Here is a 27173-nt window from a genome sequence, read left to right as displayed (position 1 = left end):
AAAGAGACAGATGGGCAAAGAGACAGACCTGGAAGGAGACAGATGGGGAAAGAGACAGATGGGGAAAGAGACAGATGGGGAAAGAGACAGATGGGGAAAGAGACAGACGGGCAAAGAGACAGACGGGGAAAGAGACAGCCCTGGAATGAGAGACGGGGAACGAGACCGACGGGGAACGAGACAGACGGGGAACGAGACAGACAGAGACTGACAGACAAAGACAGACACAGAGAAAGAGAGAGACACAGAGATAGAGAGAGACAGACAAAGAGACTGATACAGAGACAGACAAACTGATACAGAGACAGACACACAGAGACAGACAGAAAGAGACAGACAGAAACTCAAAGAGAGATAGTTACTATCCCGGGCAACGCTCGGGTACTACAGCTAGTAATTCATAAAATTAGAGTTCCTACTGAGCTCATGAGGGTTAACTGAATTCTTTCTAAAAATCTATTTGCACTCATGTTTCATGCCCATTTAAATATGGCAAATAACCAATCCTATAATTTCATTCCAGCCCAAGTTATGTTTCATGTCATGTAGCAAGGGGTTAGGTGTAAATGTCTTGTCATTTTCCCTGAGGGTGCATTACTTTTTTCTTTAGTTATGGTCCCAAAATGTCCTCATATGAGTCCTCTGGTTCTGCGTAGTTTTGACCTCATATCTAAAACCACAGGGGCCCTCCAAACAATAGATCTGTTGATGAGTACTTTGTATGTTGTATAAGGCAGTAGTTCTTGCCAAAACTTGGCATACTTTACAAATCCCACCTGGAAAAATGTTATTCTTGTATTTTCGTCTGAGTCTCCTTTTATCTGAAGTAACTAACGGAGTGGAGATTACAGATGAGCGAAGCCAATGTTCGTTTTCCGAACCCAACACCAATTTTAAAAAAGATAAACAGAGTTTGAAGTTCAGATGCTTTACATATGCTGACCAATCACATGAGCATCCCTGTGTACGGGTACGCTTGTTGCTCAGCCCAGTGCGGGCCGCTTGCAGTGTTTGAAAGGCATGCACTGGGGGTAACAACAGCATGATCAGATGTAATATGCAACAAAAAAAAAAAGGAAAAACACTGCCCACCCTCTCCTGGAAGTATTCTGCTTTATGGCTGGCCATATGTGGGCGGAGACTCAAACTGCCAATTAATCACTTTCATTGGGATTCGGGCCAAGTCTAAACCAGTGGAGGTTCAGTTTAACTGTAGACGTCGATCTGAACATCCACGGGCTCGCTCATCTCCAGTGGAGATAGATGTGGCTTTCTGGTAGCTAGAAGAGACATATGTGGTTAGATGGTCTTTCAGGTCCGGAACTGATTTGAGGACTGCCCAGTGTTTATTTAAAGAGTTCTTCCTACCTTCGTAGATGGATATTGTGTCATCTTGTGATTAAAAAATGTCAGTAGTTCTTGGGATATTGAATAGTTTACTTTTGCTTACAGCTGGTTGCTTTGAAGGTTGACTACCTCTAAAGTCTTGCAGGTGTTTCCAATCATGCACAGCGCTTACAAGCTCTTTTCTATTGGGCTTGTAAGCACTGCCTTGAAGCTGGTCATAATAACTGAACCATACTGAAAGCTCTAAATGTCAACAGGTTCAATGTAGTGCTTACAGGCGAAACTGAAGTGGTAGTCTGCTCAAAAGGCAATCATTTGTAAACATAAGAAAAGATTTGGCTGCAGATTTTAATAAACAGTAAATTACAGCAGTGCATTTTTGTACAAGCACTATCCAACAAAACCAATCTATGAAAATGCGGATAACCTTTTAAAATGCCATATATCTTATCCCAATCTTCATTCTATTCAGTAATAAATCTGATATTACCGTAAAAATTGTTGTTTTCAAGACTGGAAGTCAGAAGGTCTTGTTGGTTCATTTTAAAGGCAAAATTGTACTTTCTCTTTATCATCCTTTTGGAGAAAACCCTTTATGTTTATTAATTCTGAAGCACTCATTTTAAGATTCAAAAAAAGGTAGAAAAAATTCTTCATATTCAGAGGTGAGATATGGTCTCAAACCTGTAACACACTATAATATAGGAGCAGTGTGCTTATAAGTAACGTAGGGTAGAATATTTATGAAACTGCTTTCACTTTAGATATCTGGAAACTACATATTATATGTGAATGAAGAAACCATGCTAAAGAGAACTTTATTGCTTATCCATGTTCTCTGATCTCTTCCACTTACCATCAATTACTCCCCAAGTCTGATAATAACTAACAGAGGTGAAATAATGGTTGATTAGCCAAATATGGTATACCATATGTAAATGGAGCACCGGAGGTACAGAGATGGTTGAGCGACTGGTGATCAAGGCCACCCAGACAAAATGAATGTAATTAAAAGTTAATAGAACACCGCGCATCCAGTGGGGATCTGAACATAAAAGTCCTAAACAAGTGGCACCCAAAAGAAACTGATGATACTTAAAAACCAAATTAGGCAACAGGCAAAATATTTCTTTCTACTGTGGACCACAGTTTCCACTATGGTAACTCAGATACCAGAAGGCAGGTGGTGTGCGTGGTCCGTAAGATAGATGCAACTTTCTTGGACTGGCTGAATGTGAGTGTAGCTTAGCTTTCTCTGAGGTGCGTTATCTAGATTGGATGGCATAAAGATGCGAAAAACATGTCGGAGCACCCCGGCCAGTGGTGACTGGTGGTAAACAATTCACATACAGGGTCACATATGATGTCACAGAGACAGGTGGTGAGCACCATGTGCTCATACGAGGTCCAAAAGCCAACGCATTTCAAAGGACACAACGGCCTTCTTTGTCAAGGTATATCATTCAACTAAATTCTGTTCATTTTAAGGGGTGCTTTGCACGTTGCGATATCGCTAGCTGATGCTAGCGATGCCGAGCGCGATAGTACCCGCCCCCGTCGCACATGCGATATCTTGTGATAGCTGCCATAGCGAATATTATAGCTACGGCAGCTTCACACGCACTTACCAGCCCTGCGACGTCGCTCTGGCCGGCGACCCACCTCCTTCCTAAGGGGACGGGTCATGCGGCGTCACAGCGACGTCACAAGGCAGGCAGCCAATAGAAGCGGAGGGGCGGAGATGAGCACGACGTAAACATCCTGCCCACTTCCTTTCTTCCGCATTGCAGACGGGACGCAGGTAAGGAGATGTTCCTCGCTCCTGCGGCTTCACACACAGCGATATGTGCTGCCGCAGGAACAAGGAACAACATCGTATCTCCTATTGGTGCGACATTATGAAAATGTCCGACACTACACAGATCACAGATTTATGACGCTTTTGCGATCATTTATCGGCGCATCTAGGCTTTACACGTTGCGACGTCGTTACCGGTGCCGGATGTGCATCACTTTTGATTTGACCCCGACGATATCACAGTAGCGATGTCGCAACGTGCAAAGTACCCCTAAGAGTTATATTTTAGATACACATTTTTTCCTATTACCCCCATCTTTTATTTTTTATTTTTAGTCACAAACCATGCTCTAATATTATGCACCAGTATGGTTTGTGTTAATTCCTGTTCTATGACTCGATTGTAATGATTTTCATAATGTTCATTTTATCAGAGATTATAATCATAATAGTCTATGGTCCCGATTCATCCAGGCACTGGCATTTTGCATGTCAGTATTGATAACGGATGTCTTGGAGTGAGATGTGTTGGCCTGCGTCTCTTAATTAATTTGATGCATCCTACAGCTGTTTTGTGCCACCGCAAGTAACGTACTTTCATTGAGGACGTTTCTGTCATAGGTTATCCTACTTTTGTGCCATTAATAACTAATTTCACAAACGAGTTTGGCCACACACCTCTTGACTAAACTTTGCCCACTTTTCAAAAAGGTGGCAAACCTGGCTGGGATTACTGTAAAATGCCCAAAGTTAAAAACATTTTTCCATACTTCCTACAAGTGCCGTAAAAAGTTAGTGACATATCAAGCAGAATTATGGCAAAAACTGCTTGATGAATCTTCCCACAGGTCTATATTTTTCTATTTATTTAAGTTGTTTCCTACTTGGCTGATTTTGTATTTGAAACTTTAATTTTCTTTTAGTGTGAAAAGTAAGACAGTGGAAAAAAGTCAAGGAGAATCAGGAGCAAAAATAATGTTTAATGGAGCAGTTTGGTTTAAAGGCGACGCCAATCAGAAAAAGATGATAACAGCTCTATTCGTTTTAAAACTGAGAATGACTTTCGTTTATCAGAAAGCAATAGGGATTTACAGATTATCCTTATAGTAAATGGTTTAAAGGCGTATATTAAAGGAGCTCAGGTGGGAGATTAACACTACAGACTACTAATTCCTTTTACCTTCTGGCCCCATATTGTCCTGAGCTATCCTCCGCAGCGTTCTGGGGTAATTGATGAAAACAATCTAGATAAAATATTTTTTACGTGAAATCAGTTATTTGTTATTTAGGCATTGATCCAGCTAGCGTACATGTATTTAATATGTTTTGCAGAAAATTAGAAAAATTTGACATCTTCATAGAATTGTATGACATACTTGTGAGGGCGGTAATTTTATAAACATTAACATTTCACCGCCATGAATAATCAGCCACCCACACTTCACTAATAAACGAGATATGCAAAACATGAAGTCTGAGCTGTTGATACTTAACTACATTGTTAATATTCCAATAACACAAAAGGGTTTTTTTTCCAGCTAATGTTTGGCTCATACGGGTAGAAAGTAGTTAATGCATTTCAATATTTTTAACGAGTTCTTAAAATATGTATGTTGGTTAATGCATTAGTGTGGAGCTCACATAATCGCAGGGGATCATTTTATGTATTAGAATACATACATCTCTTTTCCCATGGGATGTTTTCAGAAGAATCTTCAGCGTAATCTAATACATTATGCTATGTTGTTAGCATTGTATTCAATTTGCTTACCGCATACCACATACAATAATGGAAGCAATGGGTATTCACTTTGTTACCGTAGATGTAGGTTATAGAAATTACATGTGAATGTAGAATGCTGGTGGCAGAAATTAGTCTATGTATTCTGTCTATACTACTTATTAAAAGGGTTTCCCATCAAGAAACTATGGAAAGGCTGCTGAAACATGTATATAAATTGCTCTGGATGACCTGGTGCAATAATGTCTTACATGGATGTCCATGTATATGTAAGGGGGTACATGTACTTTGTGTAGGAAATGTGGGTTAAAGTTTTCAAGTTTTAGCTGTTTTATCCACAGCAATAATTGTATCTACTCACTAGAGTTGAGCGCGGTTCGTGGTTCGTGGTTCTCCAGTTCTAGGCTCGAGTGATTTTTGGGCTGTTCGAGATCGAACTAGAACTCGAGCTTTTTGCTAAAAGCTCGATAGTTCTAGATACGTTCGAGAACGGTTCTAGCAGCAAAAAGCAGGGCTTTTTACAGCTACAGTGAGCAGGAGCCATCGCTGGCAGCCTGCCACAAGCTGGTAACCAAGATAAACATCGGGTATCCAAGCAAAGCGCTTTGGTTAGTAACCCGATGTTTATCTTAGTTACGTGCAGGAAGCCCACACTTTCCCGCTCAGCTCGCTCCACCCCCTCCTGCCCGCGGCATGTACACATACATACACATACACAAACACACACACACACATCCACCCCCCCCCCCCGCCCGCCCGCCCGCTCGCTCGCTCGGCTTACCTGCGGTGATGAAGTCCCGCCATCCCGACCTCAGCGCTGTCACTGTCCTCCATGGCCGCCGCTTGTCACATCACCTATCGCTTCCGACCCGAGACTGACACTGGCGGTGACGTCACGGACCTCTCGCGATACTTGATGTGAAGGCGCCGGTCATTGACCTCAGTGACAGGGGCTGTCAGTGTGCTGGAGATCAGCGCAGGTAATGTACCTCACTGACAGCAGCACTTGTCACCCCCCTGCAGTGACCTGGGCTGACCCATTGATGTTAGCTCAGGTCACTGCACTGCTCTCCCAGCCAATGGGGAACATCCTGCTCTTCATTGACTGGGACAGTGTGCATCGTCATGGCAACCCCTTGGATTACACCAGACCTGGATTTGTTTTTCAATCTAATAAATTGGTTAAAGAGGGAATGTTTTGGGGAGTGTTTTTTCAAATAAAAATGTGTTTGTTGTGTATTTTTTTTTTATTACTGACTGGGTTGGTGATGTCGGGTATCTGATAGACGCCTGACCTCACCAACCCCAGGGCTTGATGCCAGGTGACATTACACATCTGGTATTAACCCCAAATATTACCCCGTTTGCCACCGCACCAGGGCGCGGGATGAGCTGGGGCGAAGCACCAGGATTGGCGCATCTAATGGATGCGCCACTTCTGGGGCGGCTGCGGCCTGCTATTTTTAGGCTGGGGAGATTCCAATAACCATGGACCTCCCTAGTCTGAGAATATCAGGCCCCAGCTGTCTGCTTTACCTTGGCTGGTGATCCAATTTTGGGGGACCCCTACGTGTTTTTTTTTTTAATTATTTATTTAATTTAAAATAACAGCGTGGGGTGCCCTCAGTTTTGGATTACCAGCCAAGGTGAGGTTGCCAGCTGTGGTCTGCAGGTTGCAGCCGTCTGCTTTACCCTAGCTGGCTACAAAACTAGGGGGAACCCTATGTCATTTTTTTTTCATTTTTTTGGCTAAATACAAAGCTAAGCACCCCTTAGTGCCACATGAAAGGTACCAAAGGGTGTTCCACTTTTTCTCCATTTTTTTCTCCACTTTCTCTCCACTTTTTCTCCACTTTTTCTCCATTTTTTTCTCCACTTATTCTCCACTTTTTCTCCTCTTATTCTCCACTTTTTCTCCACTTTTTCTCCTCTTATTCTCCACTTTTTCTCCACTTTTTCTCCACTTTTTCTCCACTTTTTCTCCATTTTTTTCTCCACTTTCTCCACTTTTTTCTCCACTTTTTCTCCTCTTATGCTCCACTTTTTCTCCTCTTAATCTCCACTTTTTCTCCACTTTTTCTCCACTTTTTCTCCACTTTTTTCTCCACTTTTTCTCCTCTTATGCTCCACTTTTTCTCCACTTTTTCTCCACTTTTTCTCCACTTTTTCTCCTCTTATGCTCCACTTTTTCTCCTCTTATGCTCCACTTTTTCTCCACTTTTTCTCCACTTTTTTCTCCACTTTTTCTCCTCTTATGCTCCACTTTTTCTCCACTTTTTCTCCACTTTTTCTCCACTTTTTCTCCTCTTATGCTCCACTTTTTCTCCACTTTTTCTCCATTTTTTTCTCCACTTATTCTCCACTTTTTCTCCTCTTATTCTCCACTTTTTCTCCACTTTTTCTCCACTTTTTCTCCTCTTATTCTCCACTTTTTCTCCACTTTTTCTCCATTTTTTTCTCCACTTTCTCCACTTTTTCTCCACTTTTTTCTCCACTTTTTCTCCTCTTATGCTCCACTTTTTCTCCTCTTAATCTCCACTTTTTCTCCACTTTTTCTCCACTTTTTCTCCACTTTTTTCTTCACTTTTTCTCCTCTTATGCTCCACTTTTTCTCCACTTTTTCTCCACTTTTTCTCCACTTTTTCTCCTCTTAATCTCCACTTTTTCTCCTCTTATGCTCCACTTTTTCTCCACTTTTTCTCCACTTTTTCTCCACTTTTTCTCCACTTTTTCTCCTCTTATGCTCCACTTTTTCTCCACTTTTTCTCCTCTTAATCTCCACTTTTTCTCCTCTTATGCTCCACTTTTTCTCCACTTTTTCTCCACTTTTTCTCCACTTTTTCTCCTCTTATGCTCCACTTTTTCTCCACTTTTTCTCCACTTTTTCTCCACTTTTTCTCCTCTTATGCTCCACTTTTTCTCCACTTTTTCTCCACTTTTTCTCCTCTTATACTCCACTTTTTCTCCACTTTTTCTCCACTTTTTTCTCCACTTTTTCTCCTCTTATGCTCCACTTTTTCTCCACTTTTTCTCCTCTTATGCTCCACTTTTTCTCCACTTTTTCTCCACTTTTTCTCCACTTTTTCTCCACTTTTTCTCCACTTATGCTCCACTTATGCTCCACTTTTTCTCCACTTTTTCTCCACTTTTTCTCCACTTTTTCTCCACTTTTTTCTCCACTTTTTTCTCCACTTTTTTCTCCTCTTATGTTCCACTTATTCTCCACTTTTTCTCCACTTTTTCTCTACTTTTTCTATGGTCGGTCTACCCATTAGCTCTGCCATGCATAGTGTAGCTCTACACCTACTGCACATGTTACTTTATGATTGACATCTCTTTCGTACCAGAGCTGTCTAAGTCTACTCTGACCCCATATATGTCATTACTATATTGTCCTTGTACTGTATTATGACATTTGTATCATGTGTTTCATTTCTTGCTGTGTTGCAATTTTTTTGCTGCATCCCAATTGTACCTCTACATTGTTCGAGTTTATGTTATTGTTCTCTCACTCTTATGTGATACTGATTATTGTCATTTTTCATGATTACATGCAGATAAGTCCAATCTGACGAAGGCTCAGGCCGAAACGTCATTTGTAACTTGTTTTGGACAAAAACATATATGCTTATGAAAAAAAAATTTTCTTAATACGGACCAATAAAGAGTGATTTTGCATTACTATCCGTTGTGACTTACTGACTTAGTCTGGGAGATATAGAGTGCCGAGGTTACTCACTAATTTTATCTATTATTACCTCTGAGCACCTATATACCAGTGAGCAGAGCTTCCTCTACAGTAGTTCTCCTGATTAGGCATGCCCTTACCTCATGAGCAGGGCATTGCAGCTTTGGTAGCAACCATTACGACATGGACTCTGCTGCTGTGGACCCGGGGAGAGTGAGTGCAGATTCATTGCACCCACACTCCTCACATGAAGGGTCCGCACTCCTAGAAAATGGGGGATACGTTCCCTGAGTGTCTCCCCCCCATATTCTAGACGGTCCAGAGTCGTCGTGGGACCCCTTTATTTTTTTTCTTACAATAAATTGGTGAAAGAGGAAATGTTTTGGGGACTGTTTTTTCAAATAAATTTCTTTTGTCGATTTTTTGTTTTTGTTAGTACTGACAGTTTATGATGTTGGGTATCTAATAGACGCCATGACATCACAAACTGCTGGGCTTGATCTCAGGTGACTTTACAGCTAGTATCAACCCGATTTATTACCCCGTTTGCCACTGCACCAGGGCACGGGATGAGCTGGGGTGAAGCGCCAGGATTGGCGCATCTAGTGGATGCGCCACGTCTGGGGTGCCTGCGGCCTGCTATTTTTAGGCTGTGAAGGCCCAATAACTATGGACCTTCCCACCCTGAGAATACCAGACCACAGCTGTCCGCTTTACCTTGGCTGGTGATCCAATTTGGGGGGTCCCCTACTTTTATTGTGTAATTATTAATATTTATAAAATAATTATAAAAAAGAGCCTGAGGGGACCTCCACATTGGATCCCCAACCACGGTAAAGCTGCCAGCTGTGGTTTTCAGGCTACAGCCGTCTGCTTTACCCTAGCTGGCTATCAAAAATGGGGGGACCCAACGTAATTTTTTTTTTTTAACTATTTTTTAAATAGAAAAAATTAATGGGCTTCCCTGTATTTTGATTGCCAACCAAGGTAACGGCAGGCAGATGGGGGTGGCAACCCATAGCTGTCTGCTTTATCTGCGCTGAGAATCAAAAATACCGCGGAGCGCTACGTCATTTTTTTAAAGATTTATTTTTACAGCACTGTGATGTCCAGCAATCAAAATACAGGGAAGCCCATTTTATTTTTAGTTATTTAAATAAATAATTAAAAAAAATATATGTTAGCTCCCACTGCATTTTTTGTATTGCTAGCTAAGGGTAATCCAAGCAGCTACTGGCTGCTAACCCCCACTGCTTGGTGTTACCTTCACTGGCAATGGAAAATCCAGGGAAGCATTTTTTTTTTTTTTTTGCCAAAAAGCTACAAAAAAAGGACGTGAGCTTCGCCATATTTTTGTATGCTAGCCAGGTATAGCAGGCAGGTGCTGGAAGAGTTGGATACAGCGCCAGAAGATGGCGCTTCTATGAAAATGCCATTTTCTGAGGTGGCTGCAGACTGCAATTCGCAGCAGTGGGGCCCAGAAAGCTCAGGCCAACCGGTGGTGCGGATTCCAATCCCAGCTGCCTAGTTGTACCTGGCTGGACACAAAAATGGGGCAAAGCCTACGTCATTTGTTTTCTAATTATTTCATGAAATTCATGAAATAATAAAAAAAGGGCTTCCCTTTATTTTTGGTTCCCAGCCGGGTACAAATAGGCAACTGGGGGTTGGGGGCAGCCGTACCTGCCTGCTGTACCTGGCTAGCATACAAAAATATGGCGAAGCCACATAATTTTTTCAGGGGCAAAAAACTTCTGCATACAGTCCTGGATGGAGTATGCTGAGCCTTGTAGTTCTGCAGCTGCTGTCTGTCTGTATGGAGAAGAGCAGACAGCAGCTGCAGAACTACAAGGCTCAGCATACTCCATCCAGGACTGTATGCAGAAGTTTTTTGCCCACCAAAAAAATGACGTGGGCTTCGCCATATTTTTGTATGCTAGCCAGGTACAGCTGGCAGCCACGGGCTGCCTCCAACCCCCAGTTGCCTATTTGTACCCGGCTGGGAACCAAAAATATAGGGAAGCCCGTTTATTTTAATTATTTCACTTATTTCATGAAATAATTAAAAAACAAATGACGTGGGCTTCGCCCTATTTTTGTGTCCAGCCGGGTACAACTAGGCAGCTGGGGATTGGAATCCGCAGCACAGGTTAGCCCGAGGTTTGTGGGCGCCTCTGCTGCGGATTTCAGTCCGCAGCCGTCCCAGAAAATGGCGCTCTCATAGAAGCGCCATCATCTGGCGCTGTATCCAACTCTTCCAACAGCCCTGGAGCCGGGTGGCTTGTTGGGTAATCATGAGTTAATACTGGCTTTGTTTTACCAGCCAGTATTAAGCCAGAGATTCTTAATGTCAGGCACGTTTGACCCGGCCATTAAGAATCTCCAATAAAGGGTTAAAAAAAGACACCACACAGAGAAAAAATACTTTAATAGAAATAAATACACAGACACATTAGAGACTCCATCTTTATTACCCCTGTCAGCCCTCCACGATCCTGCTCTTCTGTCTTCTTTCTTTCTAGTGTAGTAGTAGTGACGATTGTAGTGAGGGGCATCACTTGGGGCTGGGGAACCTCCATCCTAACTACAATGCTCACTACAATCGGGAAGCAGCGTGCAGCCTTCACTCCGTGAGTGATCACTGCTGGCTGCTAGCGGTAACGCTGACAGACGCGTTACCATAGCAACGGTGCTCCCGGAGCCGCGGTTAGCGGTGACGTCACCGCTAACTGCGTTGCTATGGCAACGGTGATCTCCGTTAATGACCGGCTGTGTCAGCCGGTCCCTAACGGAACGGGGAGTCGACCGTGTGCTAGAGCATGTCGCCGGTACACGGCGATACACATATGTGCACCGTGTACCGGAGAGATGCACTCGCAGGTCCTACATGACGTGTCATAGTCATGTGACCAGTCTGTAGCCAATGAGATAATAGCCACGTGACTGGTCACATGGCTATTTTGACGTCACGATAGGTCCTGCTTCTCTGCTGGCAGTGCAGGTCACCGGGAGGATTCAGCGATCATCGGATGGAATAGCGGCAGGAGACAGAGTGCAGAAGGGATCGCGAGGACCGGTAAGTGTTATGGCAATGTTTATTAACTGTTTGTGTACATTTATAATGCATTTTTATGTGTTTGTGATTGCCTCCCATTATAGCCTATACGTTCGAGTTCGGTTCGTCGAACGTTCGACGAACCGAACTCGAACGGGACCCCCGTTCGGCGAACCGGCCTCGAGCCGAACCGGGACCGGTTCGCTCATCTCTACTACTCACTAGTCAGGTTTAGGGTTCCATCAAAGAAATATTGCCTTGCTGCAGCTGAATTGGCCAATTTATGAGCTAAGCACCTTCATTTTTATATGTATATACCATATAGTAGTAATGCAGTTCAAATTTCACATATTCATTGCTTACATACATCTTAGTGCTTACATAATGCAGTTAAAATTTCACATATTCATTGCTTACATACATCTTAGTGCTTACAGAGTGCTGCTGTATTCTCTTGTTTGTATATTTTGCAGTAATAGCCACTTGCACCTGTTCACACTTAATTTACTCTTTTAGGAGGAGCTGGTCAGTTTCTCTGTTTTGGTAATTCCTAGACAGACTAGACTAGGACAACTTCTTTAAAGGGAATCTGTCACATTTTTGCATTTTTTTAGTTAATAATATGGATACACAGGTGGCATAAAGGTGAAATTAGCCATATCTGTATGCCTCCTGGATGATAAGTCGTTTGGCAAAAATCCTCTTTCCTATCTTCTATCTTCCAGGCTATGGGGTGTGTTCTGCCCAGAAGATAAGCCTGCTTCCGGTCTTCATTATACAGGATTCTTCTCCCCTTCTTTTCAGAGTCTCTGTGACGTCAGGTGTGCATCCAGAAATTCTGCGCATCTGCCTTTTACCTGCCATCTCTCCCCTGCAATGTGAAGCAGCAGTAATTCCTCAGCACCGGCACACAGCAAAATTGCAGCGTGTGCCCACAGAAGAGCAGAACAGTGCAGGGAGGGATGGCAGGCATAATGCGAAGGTGCGAAACTTTCGGCCACACACTTGATGTCACAGGGACACAAGGAAGAGAACAGGAGCAGGAATCCTGAGTAATGAAGGCTGGAGATAGGTTTATCTTTTGAGCTGCACATGCCCCATAGCCTGGAAGATAGAAGATATAAAAGAGGATTTTTGACAAATGACCCATCGTCCAGGAGGCATACAGGTATGGCTAATTTCACTTTATGCCAGCTCTGTGCCCAATTTCACTTTGTGCCACCTGTATGCCCATATAAATACCTAAAAAAAAATCCAAAAGGGTGACAGATTCCCTTTAAAGAATACTTACTCCTATCTTTTTTATCGATCAACCCCCTCACAACTTATGACATACATATACTTCACCGGCCGTGTTTCTGCTTGTGATGGGGGCTGCTGAGCTAGTGTCTTTCCTGGCACTTGCCGGCTGATTTAATCAACCATTAAGTGCCTCTGAGAGCCGTAGGTGGATCAGAGACGCAATGCTCTGTATAGCACAAGCGATCAGACGATCACAATTTCAAGTCCCCCATTGAATACTGTAAAATGGTTTTAAAAAAATGTAAAACAGTATTAAGAAAAATTTAAAAAACACAAAACGTTAATCCTCTTTTGCCCTGTGAAAAATAAAATATATATATATATATAGATTTTTTTTTTTAAATTATTCTTAATACTGTTTTACATTTTCTAAAAACATTTTACGGTATTCAATAGGGGACTTGAAATTGTGATTGTCTGATATCTATATATATATATCTATATATATATATATATATATATAGATATATATATATAAAACCAGAATTCACGTATTTGGTATTGCCGAGTTCAGAAATGTCTGATATATCAAAATAAAAAATAGATGAATCTGATCAGTAAATGATGTAATGGAAAATAAAATCAAAACTCCCAAATTATATTTTTTATGCCACAACATTGCCATAAAAGGTGATCAAACCATTGTATCTACCCCAAAATAGTATCAGTAAAAGCATCAGCTAAAGGTGCAAAAAGTAAGCCATCATTTAGCCACAGATTCTGAAAAAATGAAAAATGAGAACGTTAGTCTAGGTTCACATTTCCGTTGTTTATTATCGGTCACAACCCGCCGCTCTGATAAACAACGCAATCCGTTTTGATTTCACTGCACATGCTCTCTCTCGGCGGCCGAACAATCAGCTGATCGCCCGGCAGCCACCTTCTGTGAGCAATCAGCTGATCACCCGGCGACCGGCTATTGTGAACGATCAGCTCGCTCTCATTAGCCGGCCGTCGGGAGATCAGCTGATCGCTCTCAAAAGCCGGCGACCGGCTATTGTGAACGATCAGTTGATCGTTCTCGCTCTCACGTTTTACAACAGAATCCGACAATGAATTCTTATTCTTATCATCCGTTGTACAACGCATCAGTCACAAGCGTCAAGCAACTTATGTGACTGATGCAAAACAACGGAAATGTGAACCTAGCCTTACGGGTCTCAAGACATGGTGACAAAAGCAAAAAGCTTTTTGGGGGGACAAAGTTCAGAATATATTTTCATCACAAATAAAATAAAAGCTATACATGTTTAGCATTATTTTTACCATATAGTGAACACGTTAAATAATAAAAAATAAATAAATATTGAACTTTTTATGCAATTTCACAGCACTTGGAATTTTTTCCCCATTTTGCAATACAATATGTGGCAGAATAAATGGTTTAATTCAAAACACAACTCATCGTGCAATAAACAAGCCCTCATACGGCTATATTATAGGAAAACTAAAAACTTAATGGCTCTTGGAAGAAGGGGAGGAAAAATGAAAAAGAAAAATGGAAAATGTGTGTATATATGGATGTAATATAGTGTGGGTGTACTAATATACCCACTTACTATCGCTCTCTCCGATGTCTAGCGCCGATCTTTTACCACTATTAGTGACGTCACTCCTCAGCAGACTGTCCAGGTAACGCTGCGCTCTGAGTAACCCAGAAGGGACTTTAATAATGTAAGTCTATGGTGCACCAGAACGAGGCTCTATAGACTTATATAGTATAAGATTGAGTATAGAATAAGCTAGCAGGTCTCATCACTGACATCACTGAGAAGAGCAGGAAAATGGCACTGGAAACCAACAGTAGGTGAGTATATAATCCCACTCACACTACATTACATCCACATACACACATACACTTAATCAATTAAAAAGTTAGTGGAAGGGCTTCTTTAAAGTCAATCTCTACCTTTGAAAAACTTTGCCTACTTTCTCAGTAACTGTAAAAAATACCACCTTTATTATCTCATTTATTTTTAAGTCTATTCGTCTGTTGCTGATTGATGTCATTCTGGTTTTATGTCCCGGGGACATAAATATTGTGGATCTGCAGACTTCCTTTAAAATAAATCTTATTTACCTCATTATTTCTATGGCGGTTCACTGATAATATTCTTTTTTCCCATGCGGTGGCTTAATACTTGTACTTTCATGCTGCCACATAAGATTGTTTTTCTATGCGGCACAAAATAATTTTAATAAAAATAAAAACTACAGAACTAAAAGATATATTAAATTCTATACTAAAGAGACGCTGAGTTGTACATTGATGACTTTGAGGTCAATGTTAATGAAGTGTCATGTTACCACCAGCTTATAATAGATCTACATAATATCACCTTCCTGATTAGTGATTTTGCAGTATGTATTCTTGAAGGTACGTGGTATCACAGGTATAATAAAGGACCTATTGTACATTCCACCCTGCATCCTTATAGTGAGTCTTTTGATTTAAATTTGACCCAATCAGTGACTAAGTTCTGATTGGTGCTGACCTGGGCATATGTGTACATATATAGTCTAAGTGTACAAGGGCCGGCTGCCTACAGCAGTCTGTTGCCCTGGTAAGGGATGCCAGCTTTAAGAGCCTATTTTATGAGGAATTATTGCCTGTTCCCCTGAGGTGTCCCATTGTGGGACGAAACACGTCAGGAGTAGGGATGATCGAATACATCAGATATTCGGCAACGCCCATATTTGCCGAACAGGTCGCCGCTAGTCGACTATTTGCGAATATTCGATGCGCAATGTAAGTCTATGGGAAGCCCGAATAGTTGCTATTCGGGCTTCCAATAGACTTACATTGCGCATCGAATATAAGCATAGCGGCGACCAATTCATCAGATATTCGCGAAACCGAATATTGACGAATATTTGTGATATTTGATCATCCATAGTCAGGAGGCATATGGGCCAGAAAAAGGGATGGTCATGAGTAGGATGAGATATGGACCGCCCTTGCAAGGGTTGAAGTTTTGTGGGTGCACAGGGAAAGTTATATCTGGATTTGAAATATTGATGCCCTCCCACACCTTCGCCTGATGATACTGCTGATGATGAACAATAGGAACCCCCTGATGGATGATATTTTTCCAATTAATGTCCATGTCATAATGTATCTGGACTAAAAGGGTTTTCTGTTTATTGTGGACCACTGTCCCTGTGATAACGATTGATTATTCTAACCCTCATAAAGCTCAATTTCAAACTACCATATAGATTGAATTGTTTATATAATAACTAGAATCTGTCTATACCTAGTGGAGAGGGATGATTACCTTCCACTTTCGGTAGTTTTTGCACAGTGTACCTAATATGGGGCATCAGTGTATGGTTTTTAATATATTTGGGGTGTATTTATAATTTTTAAATTATTTATTAAAGGTTAAGTTTTATCCTTTCCTCACCTAGTGCTGGTTCTAATGTCTACTTAAAGCTAGTATTCAGTCCTTGCTTTTTCACATAATTCCTAATCTTCATCTTTGCTTGTTTCAGACTGTGGGCAATAGTTAATATTAATTTCCATTTATGTTTCTTAGTTGCATTGTCTTCTATAGGTGTGGAATAGGTATGATGACATTTTTTCACCATTCTCTCTGGTAACAATAGAAGAGATCTATCAATAGTCTTATTGGGTGCAATGAGCCTTATTGGGTGCATACATTTTGCCACATTTATAAAAATGGCTCCCATAGCATAATAAATGTGGCAAAAAGACTTATGATAAACATGCTTCTTTCCCTTCCGTGATTTCTTTATTTTCACACTGTATGAATACAAAATAATGTTGTTTATTTTTAATAAATTAATGATTTCTAAAAGTAGACATCATACCCATCCCAGTTTCTAAATAAATACATACCGTACAATGCAATCAATTACCATCCAGCTTTATCAAGACCATATGAACAATTAGAAAAGACTCAAATTATTATATCCTTACCAACCATGAGTACAATAAAAATTATAAAAAAAAAAACTCCCTGCAGATTTCTATCTCTGGACAATTAGGTCACAGCTAGCAACATGTTCTGATGGGATATATTGCAGCCTGAAGAAGTAACTGATGTTTAAATGACCAGCCAAGCATTTAATGATAGGAACAATGTAAGAATCTTGTAATTATAATCAGATGTCTCTGCTTACCCTATCCCAATCTATACAGTAAAGCCGAGTGAAAAGCAGAACCTGAGAAATTAAATTACTTGTGCTCCAAGTGCCAATATGAAATTTGGAATATTTTAGCATATTTTATTTGGAACATAAAAATAAAGAAACCTAAAAATCATCACCTGAAATTTCAAAATAACATGTGTTCATAATAAGACCCTGTTCTATGACTCTCTCTTCAAAGCATCTACAGTATATTGGTCATTTAAATCTCTATAGAAATGACCAGTTCTGGCAGTAGATTACACCCCTTTTCTTTGTGTATAAGGGTGAAGAGGAGATGGGAAAGATAGCGTTAGTATTAATAAGCATGCAACAGTAATGTTATTTTTATGACTGCAGCTTTGTGTCTTCTCTGTTCTACATATAGCAGCGGTTTTCAGATATTCCTATCACACATTCTCAGAAAAATAGTCATAGAAGGCTGATTGACATTACTATTAGTAGTGCTGGGCGAACCCCCCGATGTTCGAGATCGGGAGCCTAGCCCGAACTTTATGTAAAGTCCGTGTCCAGGGGTCGGAGATGATGCAAACTTGAGTTCGAACCCTGAGCTTGGACTTTGCAGTTATGGGATGGTGCGGGGGGGCTGTAAAATAAAGAATATAGTTAATAATAAACATTGTCATTATACTTACAGGTCTAGAGATGCATCCTGCAGACTTTGTCTCTCGGCTGCTTCTGCTTACGGGTCCGATCTGACTTCTGGGGTTATTCACTTCACTGTTCATCACTCGGCAGTCTTCGGCTGTTTTCGTCTGTGTTCGCGGTGACGTCAGGGTTCACCCGAGTTCATGGCTTAGCCATGACCTTGATTGAACTTTGATTATCACTGTCAGTGTCAGCCTGCTTCTTGCTCTGAAAATACTGAGCAAACGTTTGCTTATATAGCATGGTTGTTTCATTTTGGGATTCTCAATGATAAACCTGGTGTTAACTTGCACTTTAAGATAGTCTCTTCATATATGAAAGTTTTCTTATTGTGACATTACCCTTGTCTGTACCCGATATTTGTTGTTCCATGCCCTCATTTCCTCCCTCACTTCCACCCCATGTCTTTTAATTGTGTTTATACAATGCCCCATGCACTTTAAGAGTTTTTCTCTTAATAAATACTGACTATAATTCATCAATTTCCTCTTGCTTCTTGCTCTGTAGAAATGCTTGTCTGTACAGAGCAATGAAGCAGAGCTGTCATTGCTCTCCCTGCTTCTCACTCTGTATAGACGCTTGTCTGTACAGAGCGATGAAGCAGAACTGACATTGCTCTCCCTGCTTCTCGCTCTGTAAAGATGCTTGTCTGTACAAAGTAATGAAGAAGTTGACATTACTCTCCCTGTGGACTACGTCGGACTAAGGATTTTTTTTTATAATAAAGATGGAGTCTCTAAATTTTTTTATGTTTATTTTATTTTATTTCTAATAAAAAAATGTTCTATGTGTTGTGTTTTTTTTACTGTTTACTAGAAATTCATGCTGGCCATGTCTAATTTGGCATGAAACCATGAATTTCAGGCTTAGTAGCAGCTGAGAATACAAAGCTGGTATTATTACGAGCCAGGTAAAGCGCCTGGAAATGGCGCTAAGAAACTGCCCCATTTCCAGGGGCAGCTGCGGGCTGCAGTTTTTAGTGTGGTGGCCCAGAACAATTGGGCCTTACCACGCTGAAAATCCCAACCCCCAGCTGCCTGGTTTTACCTGACTGGCAATCAAAATACATCAGGAGCCCACGCAATTTGGTTTTAAATATTTTTTTAAATAATTAAAAAAAAATAATGGGCTTCTCTGTATTTTGATTGCCAGCCAAGGTAAAGCCAGGCAGATGGGGGTGGCAGCCCGTAGCCATCCGTTTTATCTGCACTGAGAATCAAAATACCGCGGGGCGCTACGTCATTTTTTTTAAATATTTATTTTTACTTTACTATATGTGTGAGGGACCCAACAGCCAATCTCAGATGCTGTCACGCAGAATGGGGGTCTGTGATTGGCTGTTGGAGTAACCTGGAATCTCTCATACATTCTAGATGCTAGAATGTATGGGCTTGTTTCAGGTTAGCCCAGCATCCAATAACAGACGCCCACTACGTGACAGCGTCTGTGATTGTCTGTTATTTTAACAGTAAAATAAAACAACACCACAGAGAAAAAAATATTTTATTACTAATAAAACAGAAGACATTTAGGACTCCACCTTTATTACCCCCAAAAACCCCCGTGTGAAGTCTCTAACAGCTCTCAGCTGAGTCTATGTGAGCCGACCTGTGTTTGTCTCCTTGCACAGATGTAACAGAGCTGAAGATGCTCGCCTGCCTCTGGACTATGTTGGAGGTTTTTTTTGGGTAATAAAGATGGAGTCCTAAGTGTGTTCTGTTTTATTTCTAATAAAATATTTTTTTCTCTGTGTTGTTTTATTTTACGTTAAAATAACAGACAATCACAGACTCAGTCACAGATTGGGCGTCTATAATTTGATGCTGCAGTAACCTGAAAACAACCCATACATTCTAGCATATAGCATCCAGGTTACTCCCAACAGCCAATCACAGGCGTGCATTCTGCGTGACAGCATCTGTGATTGGCTGTTGGGTCCCTCACATATATAGTAGTGTAAAAATAAATAACTAAAAAAAAATTACGTAGCGCTCTGGGTATTTTTGATTTTTAGCACAGATAAAGTGGATGGCTATGGGCTGCCATCCCCATCTGCCTGGCTTTACCTTGGCTGGCAATCAAAATACAGGGAAATACATTAATTTTTTAATTAATTAAAAAATAATTTTAAAAAGATGCATGGGCTCCCACAATATTTTGATCGGAAGTCAGGTAAAACCAGGCAGTTGCTGGGGGGTGGATTCTCAGCGTGGTAAGGCCCAAACATTCTGGGCCCACCACACTAAAAAGCACAGACTGCAGCCGCCCCTGGAAATAGCGTTTTGTTTCTGAGCACCATTTCCAAGCACTTTACCCTTTACGTCCAGCGGCCCTGATGGCAGTGGCACGCTGGGTAATAAAGGGGTTAATACCAGCTTTGTATTCTCAGCTGGAACTAAGCCCGAAATTCATGGTGTCATGCCAAATTAGACATGGCCACCTTAAATTTCTAGTAAACAGTAAAAAAAACACACAACACATAGAAAAAAATGTTATATTAGAAATAAAACAAAAAAAAACAATTATAGACTCCATCTTTATAACAATGAAAATCCTTAGTCCGACGTAGTCCACAGGGAGAGCAATGTCAGCTTTGATTCATTGCTCTGTACAGACAAGTGTCTATACAGAGCGAGAAGCAGGCTGACAGTGACTCACGTAGGCGTGCATCTTCGTTGTTTTCCACGCCATCTCTGTTCTGATTGGTGATTGCTACTGCGTTCGGATTGGCCACTTCCATCCTCTGTTCTGGCTTGTAGATCGCAGTACATTTCAGATGGCTTAATTCACTTGTCCCGCACCGCGTGTAGCAGCAGATCGTAATACAGTTCATTCTGCATAGGGACAGTATGATGGACAAGGATGGAGAAGGATGGAAGCACTATTATGTTGCCTTCACTAAAGGCAAGGCCGCCCAGTCACAACGCAGTTATGACCACCAATCGGAGCAGAGGGGGCATGGAAAAGGCAATGTAGATGCACGCCTATGTTACTAATCAAGATTTGAATCGTGCTATGTGACAGGGTCCCAGCGGGCGCCGTATCGTTGCTGCATCGTTGGGAAGATCTGACTTTTTGACAGCTCACTAGCGACCCTGTAGCGAAGTACTAGCAATCCTGACCAGGTCGTATCGTGGTCGGAATCACTGGTACCTTGTTTAGTGAGACGGTTCCATTAGTTGTATCAACTATAAAGTTATTTACATGTTATTGAGTCTAATTTACTGTGGCTTATTTTGCATATCTCTAGTCCTAACTGTAATTGTTTCTAATCTGCCTTATCTATGAAAGCAGTACAACATAGCTTTCATCAGTCAACAAATCCACCATGGTATAATATTAATCAGATGGCTATGCAGAATCTGTCCCTATATAAACAGCAAAGCCTACAAATGATTAGGTGAAAATGAGAAATTCAATTGTGTGCCATTGTGGCAGTTGAAACATTTCAGCACGTTTTATTTGGAACGTAAAAAAAAATTAAGACATATCACCTGAAATTTAAAAACAAGTTCATAATAAGAACCTCATTTAGTTATTGGGTATTTTATTACACACTGCCTTTAACCTCTTTATGACTCTTGATGTTTTATGTACGTCATGAGTCGTTTCCCTGCCTTCGATGTGGGATGCACACAGAGCGTGCACCATTCCCTGCAGATGAAGGCTGAACCATCCAGCCTTTATCTGCTTCTAACAGCCTTGAGTGGAGCAGCGCTCTGCCTGTGGCCGTTAACCTGTTAATATCATTGTCCATATTTGACAGCAGCATTTAATATGAGCTGGCAGTGAGGGGCGCACCTGTGATATGATAGAGGAATGCCAATGAGTTGTCATGACAGCTAGGGGTCACCTCATTACTCCTGTGTTTATCATCACAGCACTCCTGTGAAAACCAGTCATAGCCATCTGGTTGTGATTTTTTTCTATACACAGCAATGCTTTGGTATTGCTGTATATAGAACAAGTGATCAAACTATTGCAGGTTAAATTTTACTAAGGGAAACATTAAATACAGTACAAAGTTGAAAAAAATGTTTTAAAAAATATATAAAAAACTCAAATCACCCATTTTTTACCACATAACAAATATAAGACATTTTAAAAAATCACATATTGAGTATTGCTGTGTTCGTAAATGTCAGGTCTTTCAAAATATAAAATAAATTAAGCCAATCAGTAAACAGCGTAATGAGAAAAAAGATCAGAATGCCAGAATTGCAGTTTTTTGGCCACTGCAACAAGAGACAAAAATGTAATAATAGTGGATCAAAAAAATGTATATATTCCAAAATAATATTAAGGAAACATCAGCTCAGTTAGTAAAAAATGTGCTCTTACACAGCCCCAGATCCCAACAATTGAAAACAGTACAGCTCTCGGAACATTGTGATCCAAGCTAGATTTTGTTTTTTTAAATTTAAAAACTATATATGTTTAGTATTTAACTGGACAATCACACTGTCAGGTCAGTTTTGTGGTAAAAAGAATGCTGTGAAAAAAAAACAATTGCAATGCATGTCATTACATCGTATGATAAAATATATCAGGTCATTCAAAAGTACAACTCAATGCAAAAACAGAAAAGTAAAAAAGTTCTAGTTCTTAGACTAAGGGGAGGAAAAAACAAAAGTGCAAAAATGAAAAATTGTCCGATCTTTGGGGGGGTTAATCGAAGCAAAAAAAAAAAATTCCAATATAATAATACATTATTCAAGGGCTTAATGAATGATTAAATGTGACAATAATAATTAAAGAACAACAAGGTAATAAGTTTTTTATTTAAGTTTATTTGTACGGACACGTGTATATACAAATACAGTTTATGATTATTTTTTTTTACATTTTCTTTTAACTCATATAATGTAAGCATTTCAAAACAGCACTCAATGAATAGTAAGTCCAAAGCAGGGGAGTACAAGCACAGGACCACACTGAGCTGGACTTTCTTACCCAGATGCACAGACAATGAGTGGTTTCAATGAGATGTCAAGAGTAAGTATGGAAAGCGGATTTTGTAGCCTCATGGGTAACCTCCAACATGCCAGCATCTATTAAACTGCACAGACAATGGCAGTGAGCTTATCATAGGGAGATTTGTCTTAGATCTGAGAAAGTTGGGGGTGAATGCCTGGGAAAAATTCTGTGATGCCAAAAAGTAGGGCAGATCTGCTCATTTACTGCTTGAAAGGAGAAAGACAGATAGAGCAGAAGTATCAGAAAAGGGTAGAAATTAAAACGGGAAGCAACACAGTTACCTGACAAGTTAACAGAACCAAGTACAAGTTTTAAGAGATACTGAAAACACATTTAATATTACAATGATAAATGAACTATGAGGACTGTGGCTCGGCTGGACAAAAACAGATTACATAAACTTTAAATGGTTAACATATGATGTACTGAAGTATTACATTAAATGTCTTAAATATGTAATTTATTTTAATACTATTTTTTATTTTTTAAAGAATATGCCATGTAGCTGATGCCTGGCTCAAGCATGGAGAAAAGTATGTCTTAAATAGAAGACCCACCCCTAAAAAAAAAATTCTAAAAAAAAAAATTCCATATGTTTCCATAAGCCAACATGCCAAAAATACACAGGGCTCTAACATCGGACCTATAAACATTTAGTATAAAACATTGATCATTACATGTTGTGTTTCCCTGGGTCATGACTGAGTGAGCACTTGTGAGTGATCATGTTTACAAACAAACCTTTTATTCTTTTTATTTTTTTATTATTTCTTTTTTTCTATTTTTTAAGTGTCATCGGATGACAATTATGATTTTTTTTATCTTTTTTTGTGGTCTGAAAGTCTAATGTATTCACTTACAAAAGACATAAGAATTGAATTAATACTTTATTATCAAACACTATATACAACATAGGTTGCTAATAATACAGAATTTAAAGAATGTACTTTTTTTATCTTATATTCTTTGCCATCCAAGAAGGTATAGTACAAAACAATATTCTAATCTAACATGAAATGTTATCTTGTGTATTAAAGGATACACAGTATCCACCAAACAGACTGATGCTTAGTCCCCCTGCTTCAGGTTGGAAAGCCACTGGCAACCAGGAAAATGGGTCTAAAAGGTGACCCTACCTGGGCCGTAAAAGTTTATAGGGAAAATAAAGAGGAAAAGACAAAGCGAGTGAGAAATGAAGAAAGCCAAAGAGACTTCAAGTGCAATGAGCAGGTTTAATTTTGCCCCAATTTCTAAACTTTTTGGAAAATCTCTACTATACTTACATTATTTTTGGAGCTTCCTATCAAATTGTTTCTATATGGATTTAACATATTTACCCAAGTTTTACTACAATATTGGTAATTTAGTTGGACATAATTGATTATCACTGTACCTTTTGTGTAAAAGAGGGAGATACAATTTTTTAAGGTAAAAAATAAAACTGCTACTTCATGACAATAAAAATAATAATAAAAAATAACAACTATAATAATCTTAACATTTATTAAAACTAAAAGCAATGTTAAGGCTGTTAAATACAATAACACCCATCAACACGCAATCCTTAGAAGTAGCAGTTGTGTTTCTTAAATGTTATTAGAGGCCATATTTTAAGAACCTAATGTAAGATTTCTCATCATTTCATTTCATAATGGCTGTTATTGATTACTGCTACATCGTCATTATAGAAACCAGACCCTGAACTATTGAAGGTAGTTTTTGTGCTAACACTGTAAAGTTGCGGCATGACAAACTACAACATATGAATCACATCCTTGTCAATGTAGCCTATGTGATAATATTTACTTCTTAGGTTATTGGTCGCTGTGCTTTATTGTACTTTATTGTATATACGACATAAAAAAAATTGCATAATACTATTGTTCTAGATTAAAGCAACCCAGGCCAGCACATGGATTTTTGAAGGCTCTTATTACATCTCCCACTGAATTCCTATCTCTAGGAATACATAATTTAGACAGTTAGAAAATGGCGTTGAATAACTATGACCATTTATGTATGTCTGTATTGTTCTTAGAAATATATTAAAAGTTATTGTACTTGATAATTTTTTTTTTACTTTTTATATTAAACATAATCACAGTTTGTTAAAGTCTTTATTACGTAAAGTACATTTGGTGACTATGAAGTGTCTGAGTCACGTCCTTTAGCTATACATCAATAATAAACAAAAACTCAAGGCACCCTGAAAAGTTATTAAGCGTCCATATTTGATTCTTCCAATGTGACAATAGGTAGCTGTCCATGAACACAACCAAGATTTGATTTACTGCTGGAATCAAGTCTATCAACAATTTGGTGTTTATGCAAAAACACATTGAGTTATCCACAAAAGATTTCTTAGCAATGCATATACAAGTTGGTCGAGAGTTTTCCCTTACAATCTATTGGAGCCAATTTAGAATATATCTAAATTTGAATTTTGGGAATACGATTCATCACTTAATTGTAGCCACCTAAGGGGTCAAATGAAACATACAATGACTTTCTGGCATCAGACTTTCTTTAGAAGCTGGTACTTCACCATGCCTGTTAATCATAATTTCACATATTTCTTCCAAGACTTAAGAAAAGTCAATTCAAAACAAAGACTAATGTCCAGTATTATGAAACAATTCCTCGCTGATGCACATGTTGTAGGATGGTGGACCAAAAAGAAACCTCCAAGACAGTTTAGCCTTGGGCATGGTCATATTGTATATAAAATGCATGAGTTGTAGAACAGCAAAATAAAAAATGTAGCACCTTGGAGTTCAATTAATGGTTTTTGCCTATGTTTTAAATAGTACAATTCTTTGCACTCCAGATGAATTCAAATATATTAAAACAACAAAAATAACATTATCTAAAAATACTCCCCCATACCCTTTGGTACTCCAATAGTGCAGGTAAGAGTGCTTAGGAGAGTCCATGAATATTGTCTTCTTAGATAAACATGTCCTTGAAAATTTGGAATAAATCCTTTTGTGTTCTACTGCATATATTATCACACCATCTAACAGTTCTGTAAAGTGGTCAACAAAGGAGAAATTCCTTTCAGATTTCACTTCCATTAAGTAAATATCCATATTAACTGGTTCATGCTGCCTACGTCGATCTGCACAGACAAGAATGTGTGCCAAATAGGTGTCTTCGTATGCCCAAATGCAAGGGAAACTTTAATGCACTAGTGTTCCTATTTATATTTGGCATTTTACCAGGATTTAAGGTTCTGGAATAAAAAGCAACTTCTAAATTATAATATGTGAAGTAAATATTCTCGTGGAATTCATGTTCGCTTGAAAGTGGGAAAATATATATAAAATGCAACAAAAAGGGGGAAAAACAAAAGAAATACTGTTCCTTTCTTGGGTGAAGCAGTTAGGTGGATCTTTGATGTTCCAAGACCCTGTTTTTCTGCAGTTGGTCTGTGAAATATGCTGTGCTATAACGTCAAATGCATCGCCAGGAGAAACAGAAGGATCGTTAAAAGCCAATTTGGTATCCTTGGTGTTGGTGCTGAATTTTCGCCACGGGAAGGCTCAGCTGATTCATGAACTGTGTCATCTGTTCAAACACAAAACAGATATTTAGTTTCTTGAGTGGAAAGTTCACGACTTAGCACTTTAAGCATAATAACTTCTTATTTTAAGAAAATATAAAACTTTTAAAATTTGAATAATGATAAAACAACATTTGTTTGACTCAAAATAAAGACTATTTTAGAAGACACATAGAAATCTATAAATAATAAAGCCACTGCACAAAAGGACAACTCATATTCATAAGGAAACATTAATGTCTGCATGCAAAATTATGCAAGTATTTTCAAACATTATGTGCCATGTCAAAAACCAGGAAAAGAGCCCCAATACGGTGAAACAGCCCAGCTAAAATTTACGTCGAGAAAAATGTCTGCAGATGGTCTTCATCTCATGCAGTATAGGCTACATAAAAAGCAATCCCCAATTTTGTTTAACAAAATTGCCCTCTACTAAAGCTCATGCAACCAAGTATGGTGGCACAGACGCTCTGGCACTTAGCATGCCGCTGTCTGCCTCTATGCAACACCAAATTATGGAGAAAATCTCATCTGAAAAAAGTTAAAAAAAAGAGTAGTTCGATAATATAAACAACAGGAACCATAGTATACGGCCAAAATCAATCAATTTATTTAACAAAATTTTATTAACATAGACATATAACATACAAAAATGCCAACAGGTATTGGGAGGACAGAGAATATTGCACACTGTATTAGTAGATCAAAATGATATCCAAGGACTAATAAATATAAAGTGAAACAGTGCTTGTAAACATCCAAGGAAAGTTTTTTATATATGTTCAGCCTGAATTGCAGCCAATGGAATTATAAAGTGCAAAAGTGCGTGTTCTAACAATAAACAAACAGCAGGGGGAGCCCAATCAATTGATTTATATGGAA

At 39.5% G+C, this 27173-nt stretch overlaps 1 protein-coding gene across 3 annotated transcripts in view; it reads right to left on the bottom strand.

The window, feature by feature from the left end:
• Positions 1 to 22522: 22522 nt before the first annotated feature.
• Positions 22523 to 27173, bottom strand: part of EFNA5 (ephrin A5) — a 604022-nt gene continuing 599371 nt past the window's right edge. For all 3 annotated transcript variants that reach the window (XM_075325029.1, XM_075325031.1, XM_075325030.1), the window contains one exon: positions 22523 to 26296. In XM_075325029.1, the coding sequence (XP_075181144.1) occupies positions 26175 to 26296 (122 nt within the window). In that variant the 3' untranslated portion in view covers positions 22523 to 26174. The remainder of the gene's footprint in view (positions 26297 to 27173) is intronic.

Source organism: Anomaloglossus baeobatrachus, chromosome 1 (genome assembly GCF_048569485.1).
Source record: "Anomaloglossus baeobatrachus isolate aAnoBae1 chromosome 1, aAnoBae1.hap1, whole genome shotgun sequence".
NCBI lineage: Eukaryota > Metazoa > Chordata > Amphibia > Anura > Aromobatidae > Anomaloglossus > Anomaloglossus baeobatrachus.
Note: the sequence above shows the minus strand (reverse complement) of the source record. Positions and strands in the feature narration are given on the sequence as shown.